The sequence below is a fragment of the Bombina bombina genome, chromosome 1, assembly GCF_027579735.1.
Source record: "Bombina bombina isolate aBomBom1 chromosome 1, aBomBom1.pri, whole genome shotgun sequence".
Taxonomy (NCBI): domain Eukaryota; kingdom Metazoa; phylum Chordata; class Amphibia; order Anura; family Bombinatoridae; genus Bombina; species Bombina bombina.
In genome coordinates this window covers 466,257,471-466,277,151 of record NC_069499.1, presented here as the reverse complement: position 1 = coordinate 466,277,151, position 19,681 = coordinate 466,257,471, and the positions used below count along the sequence as shown (strand labels likewise).

The 19,681-nt window shown below is 39.1% G+C and overlaps 1 protein-coding gene across 1 annotated transcript in view; it reads left to right on the top strand.

Annotated features, from left to right (window-relative positions):
• Positions 1 to 19,681, top strand: part of LNPK (lunapark, ER junction formation factor) — a 587,422-nt gene that overhangs the window by 463,506 nt on the left and 104,235 nt on the right. The window contains exon 11 of the mRNA XM_053698475.1: positions 19,554 to 19,624. Within this exon, the coding sequence (XP_053554450.1) occupies positions 19,554 to 19,624 (71 nt within the window). The remainder of the gene's footprint in view (positions 1 to 19,553; positions 19,625 to 19,681) is intronic.

Below are 19,681 nucleotides of genomic sequence, written 5' to 3'. Positions count from 1 at the left end.
ATGCATTGTCACTTCCTTGGAAATATCATCCTGCTATATCTTTCCGCCTCTAGTTCTTCTTTCAAGAGTGATTTCCAAAATTCTAAAGGAGCGTTCGTTTGTTCTGCTGGTGGCTCCAGCATGGCCTCACAGGTTTTGGTATGCAGATCTTGTCCGGATGGCTCCTTTCCATCCGTGGACTCTTCCGTTAAAACCAGACCTATCACAAGGTCCTTTTTTTCCATCAGGTTCTCAAATCCTTAAATTTGAAGGTATGGAGATTGAACGCTTGATTCTCAGTCATAGAGGTTTCTCTGACTCCGTAATTAATGCTATGTTGCAGGCTCGTAAATCTGTATCTAGGATGATATATTATCGAGTCTGGAAGACTTGCATTTTTTGGTGTTTTTCTCATCATTTTTCTTGGCATTCTTTTAGAATTCCTAGAATTTTACAGTTTCTTCAGGATGATTTGGATAAAGGTTTGTCTGCAAGTTCCTTAAAAGGACAAATCTTTGCTCTTTCTGTTCTTTGTCACAGAAATATTGCTAGTCTTCCTGATTTTTATTGTTTTGTACAAGCTTTGGTTCGTATAAAAAGTGTTATTAAGTCAATTTCTCCTCCTTGGAGTCTGAATTTGGTTCTAGGGGCTCTTCAAGCTCCTCCGTTTGAACCTATGCATTCGTTAGAAACAAAACTTTCCAAGAAAGTAATTTAATATGCTTTTGCCATCTCTTCTGCTAGAAGAGTTTCTGAATTATCTGCTCTTTCTTGTGAGTCTCCTTTTTCTGATTTTTCATCAGGATAAGGCGGTCTTGCGAACTTCTTTTACATTTTTACCTAAGGTTGTGAATTCTAACAACATTAGTAGAGAAATTGTGGTTCCTTCATTGTGTCCTAATCCTAAGAATTCTAAGGAGAGATCATTGCATTCTTTGGATATAGTTGGAGCTTTGAAATATTATGTTGAAGTTACTAAAAATTTCCGAAAGACTTCTAGTCTATTTGTTATCTTTTCCGGTTCTAGGAAAGGTCAGAAGGCCTCTGCCATTTCTTTGGCGTCTTGGTTGAAATCTTTAATTCATCATGCTTATGTCGAGTCGGGTAAAACTCTGACTCAAAGGATTACAGCTCATTCTACTAGGTCAGTTTCTACTTCCTGGGCGTTTAGGAATGAAGCTTCGGTTGATCAGATTTGCAAAGCAGCAACTTGGTCTTCTTTGCATACTTTTACTAAATTCTACCATTTTGATGTGTTTTCTTCTTCTGAAGCAGTTTTTGGTAGAAAAGTTCTTCAGGCAGCTGTTTCAGTTTGATTCTTCTGCTTATAATTTCATTTTTTTTTCATTATAAGATTTAAACTTTATTTTGGGTGTGGATTATTTTCAGTGGAATTGGCTGTCTTTATTTTATCCCTCCCTCTCTAGTGACTCTTGCGTGGAAGATCCACATCTTGGGTATTCATTATCCCATACGTCACTAGCTCATGGACTCTTGCTAATTACATGAAAGAAAACATAATTTATGTAAGAACTTACCTGATAAATTCATTTCTTTCATATTAGCAAGAGTCCATGAGGCCCACCCTTTTTGTGGTGGTTATGATTTTTTTGTATAAAGCACAATTATTCCAATTCCTTATTTTTTATGCTTTCGCATTTTTGTCTTATCACCCCACTTCTTGGCTATGCGTTAAACTGATTTGTGGGTGTGGTGAGGGGTGTATTTATAGGCATTTGAGGTTTGGGAAACTTTGCCCCTCCTGGTAGGAATGTATATCCCATACGTCACTAGCTCATGGACTCTTGCTAATATGAAAGAAATGAATTTATCAGGTAAGTTCTTACATAAATTATGTTTTTCTGAGGAGACTTGGTGTATCAGAACTGGCTGGCATTATTTCCCTGTATGGGGATGGGGTAAGCAGTAAAACCTATTTAATAAGAGGGGTGTTACTGGAGTCCCTATATTATATTTATCATTAGTTGATATCTGGGCATTATGTGACATGGGAGACAATGTTAAAAACAATGTTTTATGTTATTTTATTTTTTTGGCACTTAACTTATTGTTTTTATGCTTGAGGGTTGTATTTTGTGTGTATTTCTACTTTAGTGCAAAACTGCATTCAAATGCGGTGTTGTTTGGGCCTACTCCAACTTTTTACCTTAAGGGGCGGAGCCTATTTTGGTGCATTTTCTTCAGGCTTAGCAGCAGCAAACAGTAACTCAGTGGCTCCTGGACTGTGTAGCTGCTCTGAAGGGTTGGAAACTTGATTCAAAGTACTCTGGGGCAGGTAGGTGCCACAGCAGAGCTGTGGCGAGGTGTAGAGGTTATTTTTATCTATCTTTTGACTAGATGTTGATATAAGTACTTCTAAAGCCTTATTTCTGCCTTTGCTTCTGGGTGCAGTAATTTTTGGATTAACCAACGATATTTAAGTTAAATTTGGGAATAATTTAACGTTTTTTTGTGCATTTTGAAAAATTTTTCACTTTTTCTTTTCTTAAAGGCACAGTACACTTTTTTCTAATGTTTATTTTATACAATAAATAAGTGTTTAAACGACTTTTGTGGTATTACTAGTCTGTTCAACATGTCTGACATTGAGGTTTCTCATTGTTCTGTGTGTTTAGAAGCTATTGTGCAACCCCCTCTTACATTGTGTAACTTTTGTACTGAAAGGGCTTTACAATGTAAAAAGCATATTTTAAATAAAGTAAGTGTGCCTAAGGATGATTCTCAGTCTGAAGAGAATCAGGATATGCTATCCAATTCTCCCCAAGTGTCACAACCTTTAACGCCCACACAAGCGACACATAGTACTTTTAGTGCGTCTCATTCCTTTACTCTGCAGAAGATGGCTGCAGTTATGTCAACTACCCTTACAGAGTTATTGTCTAAATTTCCAGTGTTGCAGGTTAAACGCAGTAGGTCAGGTATTAATGTAAATACTGAATCCTCTGATGCTTTATTAGCTATTTCCGATGTTCCCTCACAGTGCTCAGAGTTGGGGGTCAGGGAATTACTGTCTGAGGGGGAAATTTCTGATTCAGGAAATGTTTACCTCACACAGATTCGGATGCTATGTCATTTAAATTTAAGCTTGAACACCTCCGCCTGTTACTTAGGGAGGTTTTAGCGATTCTGGATGATTGTGACCCTATTGTGATTCCTCCAGAGAAATTGTGTAAAATGGATAAATATTTGGAAGAACCTTCTTACACTGATGTTTTTCCGGTTCCTAAGAGAATTTCGGAAATTATTAGAAAGCAATGGGATAGACCAGGTATACCGTTTTCTCCCCCTCCTAATATTGAGAAAATGTTTCCCATATCAGATACCATTTGGGACTCATGGCAAACGGTCCCTAAGGTAGAGGGAGCTATTTCTACCCTAACTAAGCGTACTACTATACCCATTGAGGATAGTTGTACCTTCAAAGGCCCTATGGATAAGAAATTAGAGGGTCTACTAAAGAAATTATTTGTTAATCAGGGGTTTCTTTTACAACCTACGGCTTGCATTGTTCCAGTAACTACTGCAGCAGCTTTTTGGTTTGAGGCTCTAGACGAGTCTCTTAAAGTAGAATCTCCATTTGATGACATAGCGGCAAAAAATGCAGGATTTGCTATTTTAGCACGTAGAGCATTGTGGCTCAAATCTTGGTCTGCTGATGTGTCATCAAAACATAAGCTTTTAGCTATTCCCTTTAAAGATAAGACCCTTTTCGTGCCAGAATTGAAGGAAATCATTTCTGATATTACAGGAGGTAAAGGCCATACCCTACCTCAGGATAAGTCGGTTAAAATGAGGGGTAAACCGAATAATTTTCGTTCCTTTCGGAACTTTAAAAGCGGACCCACCCGCTTCTTCTTCTTCAAAGCAGGAAGGGAATTTTACCCAAACTAAGTCGATCTGGAGACCTTACCAGAACTGTTATAAGGGTAAACAATCTAAAAAGCCCGCTACTGCTCCTAGGACAGCATGAATGGGAGGCCCCCGATCCCGGACTGGATCTAGTAGGGGGCAGACTTTCTTTGCTCAGGCTTGGGCAAGCGATGTTCAGGATCCCTGGGCACTAGAAATAGTGACCCACGGTTATCAATTGGATTTCAAGGACTTTCTCCCAAGAGGGAGATTTCATCTTTCAAAGTTATCTGCATACACAATAAAAAGAGAGGCGTTCTTACGCTGTGTAAAAGACCTTTCTACTATGGGAGTAATTTGTCCAGTTCCAAAATTGGAACAGGGACAGGGGTTTTTACTCAAGCCTATTTGTGGTTCCCAAAAAGGAGGGAACGTTCAGACCCATTTTAGATCTCAAATGTTTAAACAAATTTCTAAGAGTTCCATCATTCAAGATGGAGACAATACGAACAATTTTACCAATGATCCAGGAGGGTCAATATATGACTACCGTGGACTTGAAGGATGCTTACCTTCATATTCCTATCCACAAGGATCATTATCAGTTTCTAAGGTTTGCCTTTCTGGACAAACATCAATTCGTGGCCACAGCACCCAGAATCTTCACAAAGGTTCTAGGGTCTCTTTTGGCCGTTCTCAGACCGCGAGGAATAGCGGTGGGGCCTTATCTGGACGACATTCTGATTCAGGCGTCAACATATCATCTGACAAAATCTCACACGGACACAGTGTTGTCTTTTCTGAGAACTCACGGCTGGAAGGTGAACATAGAGAAGAGTTCACTTGTCCCACAGACAAGGGTTCCTTTCTTGGGAACTCTGATAGACTCGGTAGACATTAAAATATTTCTGACGGAGGTCAGAAAATCAAAGATTCCAAATACTTGCCGAGCACTTCAGTCCATTCCTCGGCCATCAGTGGCTCAGTGTATGGAAGTAATTTGATTAATGGTAGCGGCAATGGACATCGTTCCGTTTGCTCACTTTCATCTCAGACCACTGCAACTGTGCATGCTCGGACAGTGGAATGGGGATTATGCGGATTTATCTCCTCAGATAAATCTGGATCAAGAGACCAGAAACTCTCCTTTCGTGGTTGTCGCCGGATCATCTGTCCCAAGGGACTTGTTTCCGCAGACCCTCGTGGGTAATAGTGACAACAGATGCCAGTCTTCTGTGCTGGGGTGCAGTTTGGAACTCCCTGAAGGCTCAGGGTGTTTGGACTCAAATGGAGTCTCTTCTTCCAATCAATATTCTCAGATGGGGCAGACCAGAATTGGATTTGATGGCATCCTGACAGAATGCCAAGCTTCCAAGATTCAGATCCCGGTCAAGTGATCCTCAGGCCGAACTGATAGATGCCTTGGCAGTGCCTTGGTTGTTCAGCCTAGCTTATGTGTTTCCGCCGTTTCCTCTCCTCCCACGCGTGATTGCTCGAATCAAACAGGAAAGAGCTTCAGTGATCCTGATAGCGCCTGCGTGGCCACGCAGGACTTAGTATGCGGATCTAGTGGACATGTCCTCTCTGCCACCGTGGAAATTTCCATTGAGACAGGACCTTCTTATTCAAGGTCCTTTACAACATCCAAATCTAATTTCTCTGCAGCTGACTGCGTGGAGATTGAACGCTTGATTTTATCTAAGCGAGGATTCTCTGATTCAGTTATCAATACTTTGATAAAGGCTAGAAAGCCTGTCACTAGAAAATTCTATCATAAGATATGGCGTAAATATCTTTATTGGTGTGAATCCAAGGGTTACTCATGGAGTAAAGTTAGGATTCCTAGGATTCTGTCTTTTCTCCAAGAAGGATTGGAGAAAGGGTTATCAGCGAGTTCCTTAAAGGGACAAATTTCAGCTTTGTCAATTCTGTTTCACAAACGTTTGGCAAATGTACCAGATGTTCAGTCTTTTTGTCAGGCTCTATCTAGGATTAAGCCTGTATTTAGACCTATTACTCCTCCCTGGAGTTTGAATTTAGTTCTTTGAGTTCTTCAAGGGGTTCCGTTTGAACCTATGCATTCCATAGATATTAAACTGTTATCTTGGAAAGTTTTGTGTTTGGTTGCTATTTCTTCTGCTCGGAGAGTTTCTGAGCTTTCAGCGTTAGTGTGATTCGCCTTATCTCATATTTCATTCTGATAAGGTGGTTTTACGTACCAAACCTGGTTTTCTTCCTAAGGTTGTTTCGAATAAGAATATTAATCAGGAAATTGTTGTTCCTTCCTTGTGTCTTAATCCTTCTTCTAAGAAGGAGCGTATGTTACATAACTTGGATGTGGTCCGTGCCTTAAAGTTTTACTTACAGGCAACTAAGGATTTCCGTCAATCATCTTCATTATTCATTGTTTATTCTGGAAAGCGTAGGGGTCAGAAAGCTACGGCTACCTCTTTATTTTTGACTGAGACGTATCATCTGACTGGCATATGAGACTGCTGGACAGCAGCCTCCTGAAAGAATTACGTCTCATTCTACTAGGGCTGTGGCTTCCACATGGGCTTTTAAAAACGATGCATCTGTTGAACAGATTTGTAAGGCTGCGACTTGGTCGTCCTTTCACACTTTTTCCACATTTTACAAATTTGATACTTTTGCTTCTTCTGAGGCTATCTTTGGGAGAAAGGTACTTTAAGCAGTGGTGCCTTCCGTTTAGGTTCCTGTCTTGTCCCTCCCTTTCATCCGTGTCCTATTGCTTTGGTATTGGTTTCCCACAAGTAAGGATGAAATCCGTGGACTCGTCATATCTTTGTAAAAGAAAACTAAATGTATGCTTACTTGATAAATTACTTTCTTTTACGATATGACGAGTCCACGGCCCACCCTGTTCTTTTTAAGACCGTTTTTATTTATTTTTTTCTGTGAACTTCAGTCACCTCTGCACCTTTTAGCCTTTCCTTTTTCTCTTCCTATACCTTTGGCCGAATGACTGAGGGTGTAGGGGAAGGGGAGGGTCTATATACAGCTCTGCTGTGGTGCTCTTTGCCACTTCCTGTTAGCAGGAGGTTAATATCCCACAAGTAAGGATGAAATCCGTGGACTCGTCATATCGTAAAAGAAAGTAATTTATCAGGTAAGCATAAATTTAGTTTTTTCATCAAGATAAGGCAGTTTTGCAGACTTCATTTACATTTTTTACCTAAAGTTGTGAATTTTAACATTAATAGGGAAATTGTTGTCCCCTCTTTGTGTCCTAATCCTAAGATTTCTTTGGAAAGATCCTTACATTCTCTGGATGTTGTAAGAGCTTTGAAATATGTTGAAGCTATTAAATATTTCAGGAAGACTTCTAGTCTATTTGTTTTTTCTGGTTCTAGGAAAGGTCAGAAAGCTTCTGGAATTTCCTTGGAATCTTGGTTAAAGCTGTTGATTCATCAGGCTTATGTGGAGTCGGGTCATTACAGCTCATTCTACTAGATCAGTCTCCACTTTGTGAGCTTTTAAGAATGAAGCTTCAGTTGATCAGATTTGCAAAGCAGCAACTTGGTCTTCTTTGCATACATTTACTAAATTCTACTGTTTTGATGTATTTGCCTCTTCGGAAGCAGTTTTTGGTAGAAAAGTTCATCAGGCAGCTGTTTTAGTTTGATTCATCTGCTTACGTTTTAAGTTTTTTTTTTTTGTTTTTTTTTTAATTAGAAGAAAAACTTATTCTTTTGGTTGTGGATTTAATTTTTCAGCGGAAAATGGCTGTTTTTATTTTATCCCTCCCTCTCTAGTAACTCTTCTATAGAGTTCCACATCTTGGGTATTACTATCCCATACGTCAATAGCTCATGAACTCTTGCCAATTACATGAAAGAAAACATAATTTATGTAAGAACTTACCTGATAAATTAAATTCTTTCATATTGGCAAGAGTCCATGAGACCCACCCTTTTTATGGTGGTTATGTTTTTGTATAAAGCGCAATTATATTTCCAGTTCCTTTTTTGATGCTTTTTACTCATTTTTCTATCACCCCACTGCTTGGCTATTTGTTAAACTGAATTGTGGGTGTGGTGAGGGATGTATTTATAGGCATTTTGAGGTTTGGGAAACTTTGCCCCTCCTGGTAGGATTCTATGTCCCATACGTAACTAGCTCATGGACTCTTGCCAATATGAAAAATTAATTTATCAGGTTTAGTTCTTACATAAATTGTTTGGGTTTTTTCTCCAATCGTCAAGCAACTGGACTTTTAAAAAGCTGAAAACCAAGAACATTTTTATCCTTTGAAAAAATGACAGCATATCAGTGAAACATACATATGTGATATTACAGGACTTTAACTGACTTGAAAAAATATACAAATTCCGGTTTTTCTGGCACTCTGTGTATTCGCTGTTTAGTAGGCCTGCTTTGTACCAGGCTGGCCTCTAGACTTGAGATTTGTTTCTTGTATGCTATGAGATTACCTTTTGTATACAGTCTGTATTTGTGTCCAATGTTTTTAGAATAAATATTGTCTTTAATCCACTTTGGAGTAACTGAGTCTCTGGGGGAGCCGTGGGGCTTTATATCAATCTGCCTATCAACGAAGAGCTTAGTCATAGCTCAGAAATGTGTGTACTATTCTAGTAGGCTTCACTATTTTGTGTTTTTCCTTCTTTCCTGTGAGGTGGGTGAAGATCATCACATCACTACACTGCGATCAAGCAAGTTTTGGGACACTATTCCGGTCCTTCCTCTTTGGACTCTGACATATGCTTATCTTATTTTGTATACACTGTGTTTTCAATTGAATTTTCAGTATACACATAAGTACTTACTTTTTTGAATCAAGAGATCATGTTTCCCTCTTTGTCTTGCTCCTAATAACCTGGATACTGTAGAACACAACATTTTTATGTTGATGCCAAAAATTATTTTACATTTATCTTTGTCTTTGCTCATACTTTTTGGACTTAAAAGGTTCTGAAAGCTTGCTGTTTCCTTAGCCACTTGGCTTCATGCCTTGATTCATAAGGCAAACCGGGATATAGGCTCCCACATGCCATGTATTGTAAACTCTTACCATCTAATAAAACAAATAAAATGTATGCTTACCTGAAAAAATTATTTCATGATGGAGAGTCTACCAGCCCCACCCTTTCTTTGCACAGTTTACAGCAGTACTTCTTTTGCACTTCATTTGCCCCACTTTTTCTTTCCTGCCTTTCTATTTTCTTCTATCTACTTGCCCATATCTGACAGAGGGATTAAAGCTCTGGTATGTAGGGGTGTTTTTGCCTTCTCCTAGTGTACTGGAGTGTAATCCTACATGTGATGTCTAGTGGACTTTCACCATCATGAAATAATTTATCAGGTATAGATAAATTGTGTTTTTGTGCACAACTTATCCCATGGAACAGGTTGCTCATATACCGATAAGAAAAACCCCAGAGCTCTACTGATGGGCATTTAGGCAGGATCTTCGATGCAAGAAATAATATAAAATGTGAAAATATAGAATACAAATAAAAACAGCAGTAATTTGGGGGGACGGAGCTAGCCTTGCAACAGCATGGTCGCACATCTCTAGAGCTCTGCATAGATTCCACTCTTATATCTTGTGAAAAATGACTTCCCAACTGGTTGACCAACGTTTTACTAACGGGACTGGAGACACCAGAGCTAACTAATAACACAGCCTAAACTTAGAATCTTGTGTGAAAACCAAGCTATAAGCCTTGCTGGTAAATCGCCTAGAGCTGAAGCTACTTGTAAGCAGCCATTTCCCTTTCCTCGGGACATAGCCCATCTGTCTTTCCAAAATCTCAGTGGAGTGGCATCCACCCCTATTCTCCCTCCTACTAAGACGGCTTGCAAGACCACGCTCACAGACATGGAGGGGTTTAGTAACAAGCTAGATGCAGCCTTTAAAGACATGAAACAAGACCTCCTCAGCATATTGGCAATTTATGCTCCCCTTCTGTGTCCCACTAACGAGCAACAACAGGAGCCAGAAATACAGCCTACCCATGACACAGAAGACCGCGAGCCCCAGAACCTGCGGGCACAGCAAATAAATGTTTTCCACCTACAGGAGGATGAGTCGCCAGTGGAGCGCATAGTCGGGCCCGAGCGCAGGCCACATGGAGCTCCCGCAGATCTGTCATCATCCTCCGTAGAACCCGACACCGGGTATGATCCTTTTACTCCGCAATCTGCACGAGGAGGTAGCAAGAGGTGGCTGAGGGAGAATGTCTCTGGAATAGAGCCAGATAAAGATCCTCAGAGAGACCTTAACAAGAGACTTAGCTGGGCCCTGGGAAGACTGCTGCGCACGCTGTTTGATTTTAGTAGCGTAGCAGCAGAGATCAGCCTGACATCTAGCAGCCTTGCAGTTTACTACATTCATACCGCTATGGGAGGCTCAACAGAGAGGATGTTACCGGAACCCAGGACACCAGTAGGAGATGAGGTGGACGAGATAGGGGTAGGCTAACTAGCTTTCCTTTACTAATGGCCCCACTCCCACCCACTGGGTGAAAATACTGGAAATTGGACTGGAATATGGCTCCCCACACTGAACTCTATACTCCAGTTTACCTAGCTTTGCCAGGGTGTCTTTAACCTGGAACGTTTATCTACATGACGCTATTAAGCTGAAACATAAGATAATATTCCCCCTCTCTTGGTTATTTTTCCTGCGACACAAAAAATTATATATAAAACTTTACAATTTTTGCCAGAAGGTTTGAGCTGGGTTGCTTAATGTAGCAGAACCGCCTGATTTGAACACAGATGTTTAAGATGTCTACTAGGCATATGCGAGTGTAGGGGTTTAAAAGTTCACATATCTAGCATTGTTAGAAAAGACCTTCAGCTAAAACATCCATTAGTAAACATTAGTATTTCCTGGCTCATTATTACTGATTCACTAGCTTAGTTAACACAATATGACCCAGCTCTCACTATCACTGGTAAATGTTTGTTTATGTATTCCTTGTTTTCTACACTAGTGAATAGAGGTTTGAATTAGATAATACATTGTAATCTGGTATTCAGCATTATGTGAAAATGTATATAGAGGGTATTATGCTTGCATGCATGAAAAGGCCTAAGTATCAGCACACCTAATGCTTCCAGACATGGCACTCATAAATTACATCTACTAGCGAATAGCAGTATATATAATGTTGCATCATGTATGAAGACTTGGTTTATATGCATTGTTCAGACTCCCATATGATCCGACTGTTATGCTATATAAAAGAAGGCTGGATAAATATGTTTAAGTAGGAGAAGTGGGGATAGGGAGCTAATTCACTATTCACAGGGGTTAGCCACTGAATACCCTATGCAAATTTTCACTGAAGGGTCACTGTAACATGCCCATATATTTCTCTAGTATATGATTCCTTTGGCAAGACGCTATATTATGCACTTCTCTTATAATACCCACATATTAGATACCCACTATCAACTCATATAGCATAAATAGTATTCCATAGTCCTATTGTATCTGAGATGAGCCCATCCCCAGCTATGGTACAGGGATCTATTAAACGGCCTAAAAAAAAAAAAAATTCTAATGCAGTAGCAGTATGACCTTACATACTGCAATATAGGCCACCCAACACGAGTAACCCTTTAGGCTCCAGGGACCTCAAGGTTGAATGCTGTGAATATGCTCTACCTCCTCCCCTTATGCTATGAAGAAGGCAGCAGTATAGGAAGCACATTTGAGACCCCTAACAAATTGTAAAATAGACCTGAGCTGACCTTTATAAAGTCACACAGTAGCTGCCCATATCTTTCCCTCTCTGAAAAAGATCCACTTAGGTGACTTGATACTTTAAAATTTCCTCAGAGGGACGTCACATCTCGGCACCCTATTTGCCCCCCCGCTTCCACTCTTTGCACCCTAAACAGACATTCAGAGTATTTACCAGGCACGTTGCCTCTTCTTTAAACCCAGCACCATTTCCTGCAGAGCAACCCATTATAGCTTAGCCCGCCCTCCTATTATGGGTCCTTTACCCACTTTCTTTTTACTCCAGCGGCTCTTGCCCGCTGTAATCTTTCACTTCTTTCACAATATATGTATTAGTTATATCCTCACATGGCCACAGATCTCTTGCACTATTAAACAGCTTCATTAAGCTTTCTGATTCCAATTTCCCTCCTCCCAAAGTGCATTTTCTGGTCTCAGACTACACTATTACCATATAGCCATTTAAGATTTCTACAGTGGCCTGTTTAGCCCATCTATTTACAAAACAGAGATATAGCTACGATAACTTATGTTTATAATACTTCTCATAACATATAAAGGAGACCCTTTATTCACTCATGAAAAATCCCACCTTTACACCCATCTGAAAAAATAAACTCATGTATGCGTAAACTAAAAGATAATAATTATCATACTAATGTTTAAGACTTGTAGTTCACTTTTAAGTTTGTAACTTCTTTCTGCATACCCATGTGGGCTTGTACTGTCTTTTTTATCTTGTTTGTCTCAATAAAAAAATATTTAAAAAAAAAAGAAATAGAAATTTTATCTTGAGAAATGTTTGTTGCTATGTAGCGTTCTTTATGTGAAACAGAGACTTCTACTTTACAATACAAGGTCTAAAAAAAAAAAAAAAAAAACCAGCAGTAATTTTAAAACACCATCAGATATAACAAATAAAATATTTTTAATGTCCCTAAAAGGGGACTGTCACAAATACCTCAGGAGTTAGTTGAGAAGGGGTTAATTATGCTTAGTTGTGAACTAAGAACAGTTGTTTTTTTTTAAAAAAAAATAGCTGTGTACTCGGTTTATTTGCGTTTTCTTTGATGTGCCAGAACCCCTCATAAATAGTTTCTAAAAAAAAACCTTCCTCCAAATGTTATTGTGTATGCATTGAGTCAATCTGTCAGCTCCAGAGATACCACAGTGCTTCTCCCCCATATCCTGATGAGGTCAATAAAAGGACATTGGTCTAATGCCTATATGTGTTTAAAGACAGGGGGGGTTTCTTAGCCCGCCCAGGAGGGTGTGGTCAGGCAACCTGATCTATGGCATATAGGTATAAGAATCTTATTATTCAGCTATGAGATGTCATTCTTACAAGGGAGGCTGTGACAACACAGAGTAAGGACCAAATTGCTTCATGCCATCTCTCTGGTAACAGATTCCAAAGACTAGTACAGTGTAAGGTTTCTAATTTTCTTCTTTTTATTTTGAAAAACTATTTGTAACAACTTTTTATTAATAATGCATTGTGCATAAAATGTTTGGCATAATAAATAATTATTTTACTAAGTTTGGCCTTTGTCCAATAATTGAACCACGTTACTGAAAGAGACTGCAATATTAGAACTGTATAATTTAGGTTATTTTCTGCTAAATTGTACTCAGAAAGTTAATGTGCAAGGCTGGATTTTTCCTTAGGATTTTCCCTTTAATAAATCATAAGTGGTGGCAGCATTGTTATTTTAGTGTGGGTGGCATTAAAGGGGAGTTTGGGCATTTCTTTTAAGTCTAGTACAGACTAGAGAGTGTTGTTAACCCTTGTACCCACTGAACTAAATCACAAGCTGGTCTGGTGTGGCTAGATTGTGACATATTAGTGAGAGTAGAAGGGGTCTGATTACCCTTTCTGTGCCAAATAAGTGACTGGCGCAGGGCTGGATAACCTTGGTTCGTCACAGGGACCATATTTCATTTTCTTTCATGTAATTAGCAAGAGTCCATGAGCTAGTGACGTATGGATATACATTCCTACCAGGAGGGGCAAAGTTTCCCAAACCTCAAAATGCCTATAAATACACCCCTCACCACACCCACAAATCAGTTTTACAAACTTTGCCTCCTATGGAGGTGGTGAAGTAAGTTTGTGCTAGATTCTACGTTGATATGCGCTCCGCAACAGGTTGGAGCCCGGTTTTCCTCTCAGCGTGCAGTGAATGTCAGAGGGATGTGAGGAGAGTATTGCGTATTTGAATGCAATGATCTCCTTCTACGGGGTCTATTTCATAGGTTCTCTGTTATCGGTCGTAGAGATTCATCTCTTACCTCCCTTTTCAGATCGACGATATACTCTTATATATATATATATATATATATATACACCATTACCTCTGCTGATTTTCGTTTCAGTACTGCTTTGGCTTTCTACAACATGTAGACGAGTGTCCTGGGGTAAGTAAGTCTTATTTTCTGTGACACTCTAAGCTATGGTTGGGCGCTTTTTTTATAAAGTTCTAAATATATGTATTCAAACATTTATTTGCCTTGACTCAGGATGTTCAACATTCCTTATTTTCAGACAGTCAGTTTCATATTTGGGATAATGCATTTGAATCAATCATTTTTTCTTACCTTAAAAAATTTGACTTTTTCCCTGTGGGCTGTTAGGCTCGCGGGGGCTGAAAATGCTTCATTTTATTGCATCATTCTTGGCGCAGACTTTTTTGGCGCAAAAAATCTTTTCTGTTTGCGGCGTCATACGTGTCGCCGGAAGTTGCGTCATTTTTTGACGTTCTTTTGCGCCAAAAATGTCGGCGTTACGGATGTGGCGTCATTTTTGGCGCCAAAAGCATTTAGGCGCCAAATAATGTGGGCGTCTTATTTGGCGCTAAAAAAATATGGGCGTCGCTTTTGTCTCCACATTATTTAAGTCTCATTTTTCATTGCTTCTGGTTGCTAGAAGCTTGTTCTTTGGCATTTTTTCCCATTCCTGAAACTGTCATTTAAGGAATTTGATCAATTTTGCTTTATATGTTGTTTTTTCTCTTACATATTGCAAGATGTCTCATGTTGCATCTGAGTCAGAAGATACTTCAGGAAAACCGCTGCCTGGTGCTGGAACTACCAAAGCTAAGTGTATCTGCTGTAAACTTTTGGTAGCTGTTCCTCCAGCTGTTGTTTGTATTAAATGTCATGACAAACTTGTTAATGCAGAAAATATTTCCTTTAGTAAAATACCATTACCTGTTGCAGTTCCATCAACATCTAATGTTCAGAGTGTTCCTGTTAACATAAGAGATTTTGTTTCTGAATCTATTAAGAAGGCTATGTCTGTTATTCCTCCTTCTAGTAAACATAAAAAGTCTTTTAAAACTTCTCTTTATCCAGATGAATTTTTAAATGAACATCATTCTGATTCTAATGATTCTTCTGGTTCAGAAGATTCTGTTTCAGAGGTTGATGCTGATAAATCTTCATATTTATTTAAAATGAAATTTATTCGTTCTTTACTTAAAGAAGTCCTAATTGCATTAGAAATTGAGGATTCTGGTCCTCTTGATACTAAATCTAAACGTTTAGACAAGGTCTTTAAATCTCCTGTAGTTATTCCAGAAGTTTTTCCTGTTCCTGGTGCTATTTCTGAAGTAATTTCCAGGGAATGGAATAATTTGGGTAATTCATTTACTCCTTCTAAACGTTTTAAGCAATTATATCCTGTGCCGTCTGACAGATTAGAGTTTTGGGACAAAATCCCTAAAGTTGATGGGGCTATCTCTACCCTTGCTAAACGTACTACTATTCCTACGGCAGATGGTACTTCCTTTAAGGATCCTTTAGATAGGAAAATTGAATCCTTTCTAAGAAAAGCTTATTTGTGTTCAGGTAATCTTCTTAGACCTGCTATATCTTTGGCGGATGTTGCTGCAGCTTCAACTTTTTGGTTGGAAACTTTAGCGCAACAAGTAACAGATCATGATTCTCATAACATTATTATTCTTCTTCAACATGCTAATAATTTTATCTGTGATGCCATTTTTGATATTATCAGAGTTGATGTCAGGTTTATGTCTCTAGCTATTTTAGCTAGAAGAGCTTTATGGCTTAAAACTTGGAATGCTAATATGTCTTCTAAATCGACTCTACTTTCCCTTTCTTTCCAGGGTAATAAATTATTTGGTTCTCAGTTGGATTCTATTATCTCAACTGTTACTGGTGGGAAGGGAACTTTTTAACCACAGGATAAAAAATCTAGGGGTAAAAACAGGGCTAATAATCGTTTTCGTTCCTTTCGTTTCAACAAAGAACAAAAGCCTGATCCTTCATCCTCAGGAGCAGTTTCAGTTTGGAAACCATCTCCAGTCTGGAATAAATCCAAGCCTTCTAGAAAAGCAAAGCCAGCTTCTAAGTCCACATGAAGGTGCGGCCCTCATTCCAGCTCAGCTGGTAGGGGGCAGATTACGTTTTTTCAAAGAAATTTGGATCAATTCTGTTCACAATCTTTGGATTCAGAACATTATTTCAGAAGGGTACAGAATTGGTTTCAAGATAAGACCTCCTGCAAAGAGATTCTTTCTTTCCCGTATCCCAGTAAACCCAGCGAAAGCTCAAGCATTTCTGAAATGTGTTTCAGATCTAGAGTTGGCTGGAGTAATTATGGCAGTTCCAGTTCTGGAACAGGGGCTGGGGTTTTATTCTAATCTCTTCATTGTACCAAAGAAGGAGAATTCCTTCAGACCAGTTCTGGATCTAAAAATATTGAATCGTTATGTAAGGATACCAACATTCAAAATGGTAACTGTAAGGACTATCCTGCCTTTTGTTCAGCAAGGGCATTATATGTCTACAATAGATTTACAGGATGCATATCTGCATATTCCGATTCATCCAGCTCACTATCAGTTTCTGAGATTCTCTTTCCTAGACAAGCATTACCAGTTTGTAGCTCTGCCGTTTGGCCTAGCAACAGCTCCAAGAATTTTTACAAAGGTTCTCGGTGCCCTTCTATCTGTAATCAGAGAACAGGGTATTGTGGTATTTCCTTATTTGGACGATATCTTGGTACTTGCTCAGTCTTCACATTTAGCAGAATTTCATACGAATCGACTTTTGTTGTTTCTTCAAAATCATGGTTGGAGGATCAATTCACTAAAAAGTTCATTGATTCCTCAGACAAGGGTAACCTTTTTGGGTTTCCAGATAGATTCAGTGTCCATGACTCTGTCTTTGACAGACAAGAGACTTCTAAAATTGATTTCAGCTTGTCGAAACCTTCAGTCACAATCATTCCCTTCGGTAGCCTTATGCATGGAAATTCTAGGTCTTATGACTGCTGCATCGGACGCGATCCCCTTTGCTCGTTTTCACATGCGACCTCTTCAGCTCTGTATGCTGAACCAATGGTGCAGGGATTACACAAAGATATCTCAATTAATATATTTAAAACCGATTGTACGACACTCTCTGACGTGGTGGACAGATCACCATCGTTTAGTTCAGGGGGCTTCTTTTGTTCTTCCGACCTGGACTGTAATGTCAACAGATGCGAGTCTTGCAGGTTGGGGAGCTGTGTGGGGGTCTCTGACAGCACAAGGGGTTTGGGAATCTCAGGAGGTGAGATTACCGATCAATATTTTGGAACCCCGTGCAATTTTCAGAGCTCTTCAGTCTTGGCCTCTTCTGAAGAGAGAATCGTTCATTTGTTTTCAGACAGACAATGTCACAACTGTGGCATACATCAATCATCAAGGAGGGACTCACAGTCCTCTGGCTATGAAAGAAGTATCTCGAATTCTGGTTTGGGCGGAATCCAGCTCCTGTCTAATCTCTGCGGTTCATATTCCAGGAATAGACAATTGGGAAGCGGATTATCTCAGTCGCCAAACGTTGCATCCGGGCGAATGGTCTCTTCACCCAGAGGTATTTCTTCAGATTGTTCAAATGTGGGAACTTCCAGAAATAGATCTGATGGCTTCTCATCTAAACAAGAAACTTCCCAGGTATCTGTCCAGATCCCGGGATCCTCAGGCGAAGGCAGTGGATGCATTATCACTTCCTTGGAAGTATCATCCTGCCTATATCTTTCCGCCTCTAGTTCTTCTTCCAAGAGTAATCTCCAAGATTCTGAAGGAATGCTCGTTTGTTCTGCTGGTAGCTCCAGCATGGCCTCACAGGTTTTGGTATGCAGATCTTGTCCGGATGGCCTCTTGCCAACCGTGGACTCTTCCGTTAAGACCAGACCTTCTGTCGCAAGGTCCTTTTTTCCATCAGGATCTCAAATCCTTAAATTTAAAGGTATGGAGATTGAACGCTTGATTCTTGGTCAAAGAGGTTTCTCTGACTCTGTGATTAATACTATGTTACAGGCTCGTAAATCTGTATCTAGAGAGATATATTATAGAGTCTGGAAGAATTATATTTCTTGGTGTCTTTCATCATTTTTCCTGGCATTCTTTTAGAATTCCGAGAATTTTACAGTTTCTTCAGGATGGTTTAGATAAAGGTTTGTCCGCAAGTTCTTTGAAAGGTCAAATCTCTGCTCTTTCTGTTCTTTTTCACAGAAAGATTACTAATCTTCCTGATATTCATCGTTTTGTACAAGCCTTGGTTCGTATAAAACCTGTCATTAAGTCAATTTGGTTCTGGGGGCTCTTCAAGCTCCTCCGTTTGAACCTATGCATTCATTGGACATTAAATTACTTTCTTGGAAAGTTTTGTTCCTTTTGGCCATCTCTTCTGCCAGAAGAGTCTCTGAATTGTCTGCTCTTTCTTGTGAGTCTCCTTTTCTGATTTTTCATCAGGATAAGGCAGTGTTGCGAACTTCTTTTGAATTTTTACCTAAGGTTGTGAATTCCAACAACATTAGTAGAGAAATTGTAGTTCCTTCATTATGCCCTAATCCTAAGAATTCTAAGGAGAAATCATTGCATTCTTTGGATGTTGTTAGAGCTTTGAAATATTATGTTGAAGCTACTAAGACTTTCCGAAAGACTTCTAGTCTATTTGTTATCTTTTCCGGTTCTAGAAAAGGCCAGAAAGCTTCTGCCATTTCTTTGGCATCTTGGTTGAAATCTTTAATTCATCATGCCTATGTTGAGTCGAGTAAAACTCCGCCTCAGAGGATTACAGCTCATTCTACTAGGTCAGTTTCTACTTCCTGGGCGTTTAGGAATGATGCTTCGGTTGATCAGATTTGCAAAGCAGCAACTTGGTCTTCTTTGCATACTTTTACTAAATTCTACCATTTTGATGTGTTTTCTTCTTCTGAAGCAGTTTTTGGTAGAAAAGTACTTCAGGCAGCTGTTTCAGTTTGAATCTTCTGCTTATGTTTTCATTTAAACTTTATTTTTTGGGTGTGGATTATTTTCAGCAGGAATTGGCTGTCTTTATTTTATCCCTCCCTCTCTAGTGACTCTTGCGTGGAAAGATCCACATCTTGGGTAGTCATTATCCCATACGTCACTAGCTCATGGACTCTTGCTAATTACATGAAAGAAAACATAATTTATGTAAGAACTTACCTGATAAATTCATTTCTTTCATATTAGCAAGAGTCCATGAGGCCCACCCTTTTTTGTGGTGGTTATGATTTTTTTGTATAAAGCACAATTATTCCAATTCCTTATTTTTTATGCTTTCGCACTTTTTTCTTATCACCCCACTTCTTGGCTATTCGTTAAACTGATTTGTGGGTGTGGTGAGGGGTGTATTTATAGGCATTTTGAGGTTTGGGAAACTTTGCCCCTCCTGGTAGGAATGTATATCCATATGTCACTAGCTCATGGACTCTTGCTAATATGAAAGAAATGAATTTATCAGGTAAGTTCTTACATAAATTATGTTTTTTTCATTTATTTCCCTGCATTTTGAGCCTCAGGCAAACTGTTATGAATCGGTTTAAGACCTTCTCTTGTTGAGCTATTTGCATTTGTCAAATGTTTTAATGGTTAAAAAATTTCTTTCTCTATCTAATTTTGTGCTTTTTTTTAATACATTGTTTTAGATACGCCCTGATATGTCAGCAATGTTTTTCGCACAATGGAATGGCTCTTAAGGAAGAATTTGAATATGTTGGTGAGAAATGAATGTTTTCAAGAATTAGCAATGTTTTTTGCAGTAACTATTGCACAT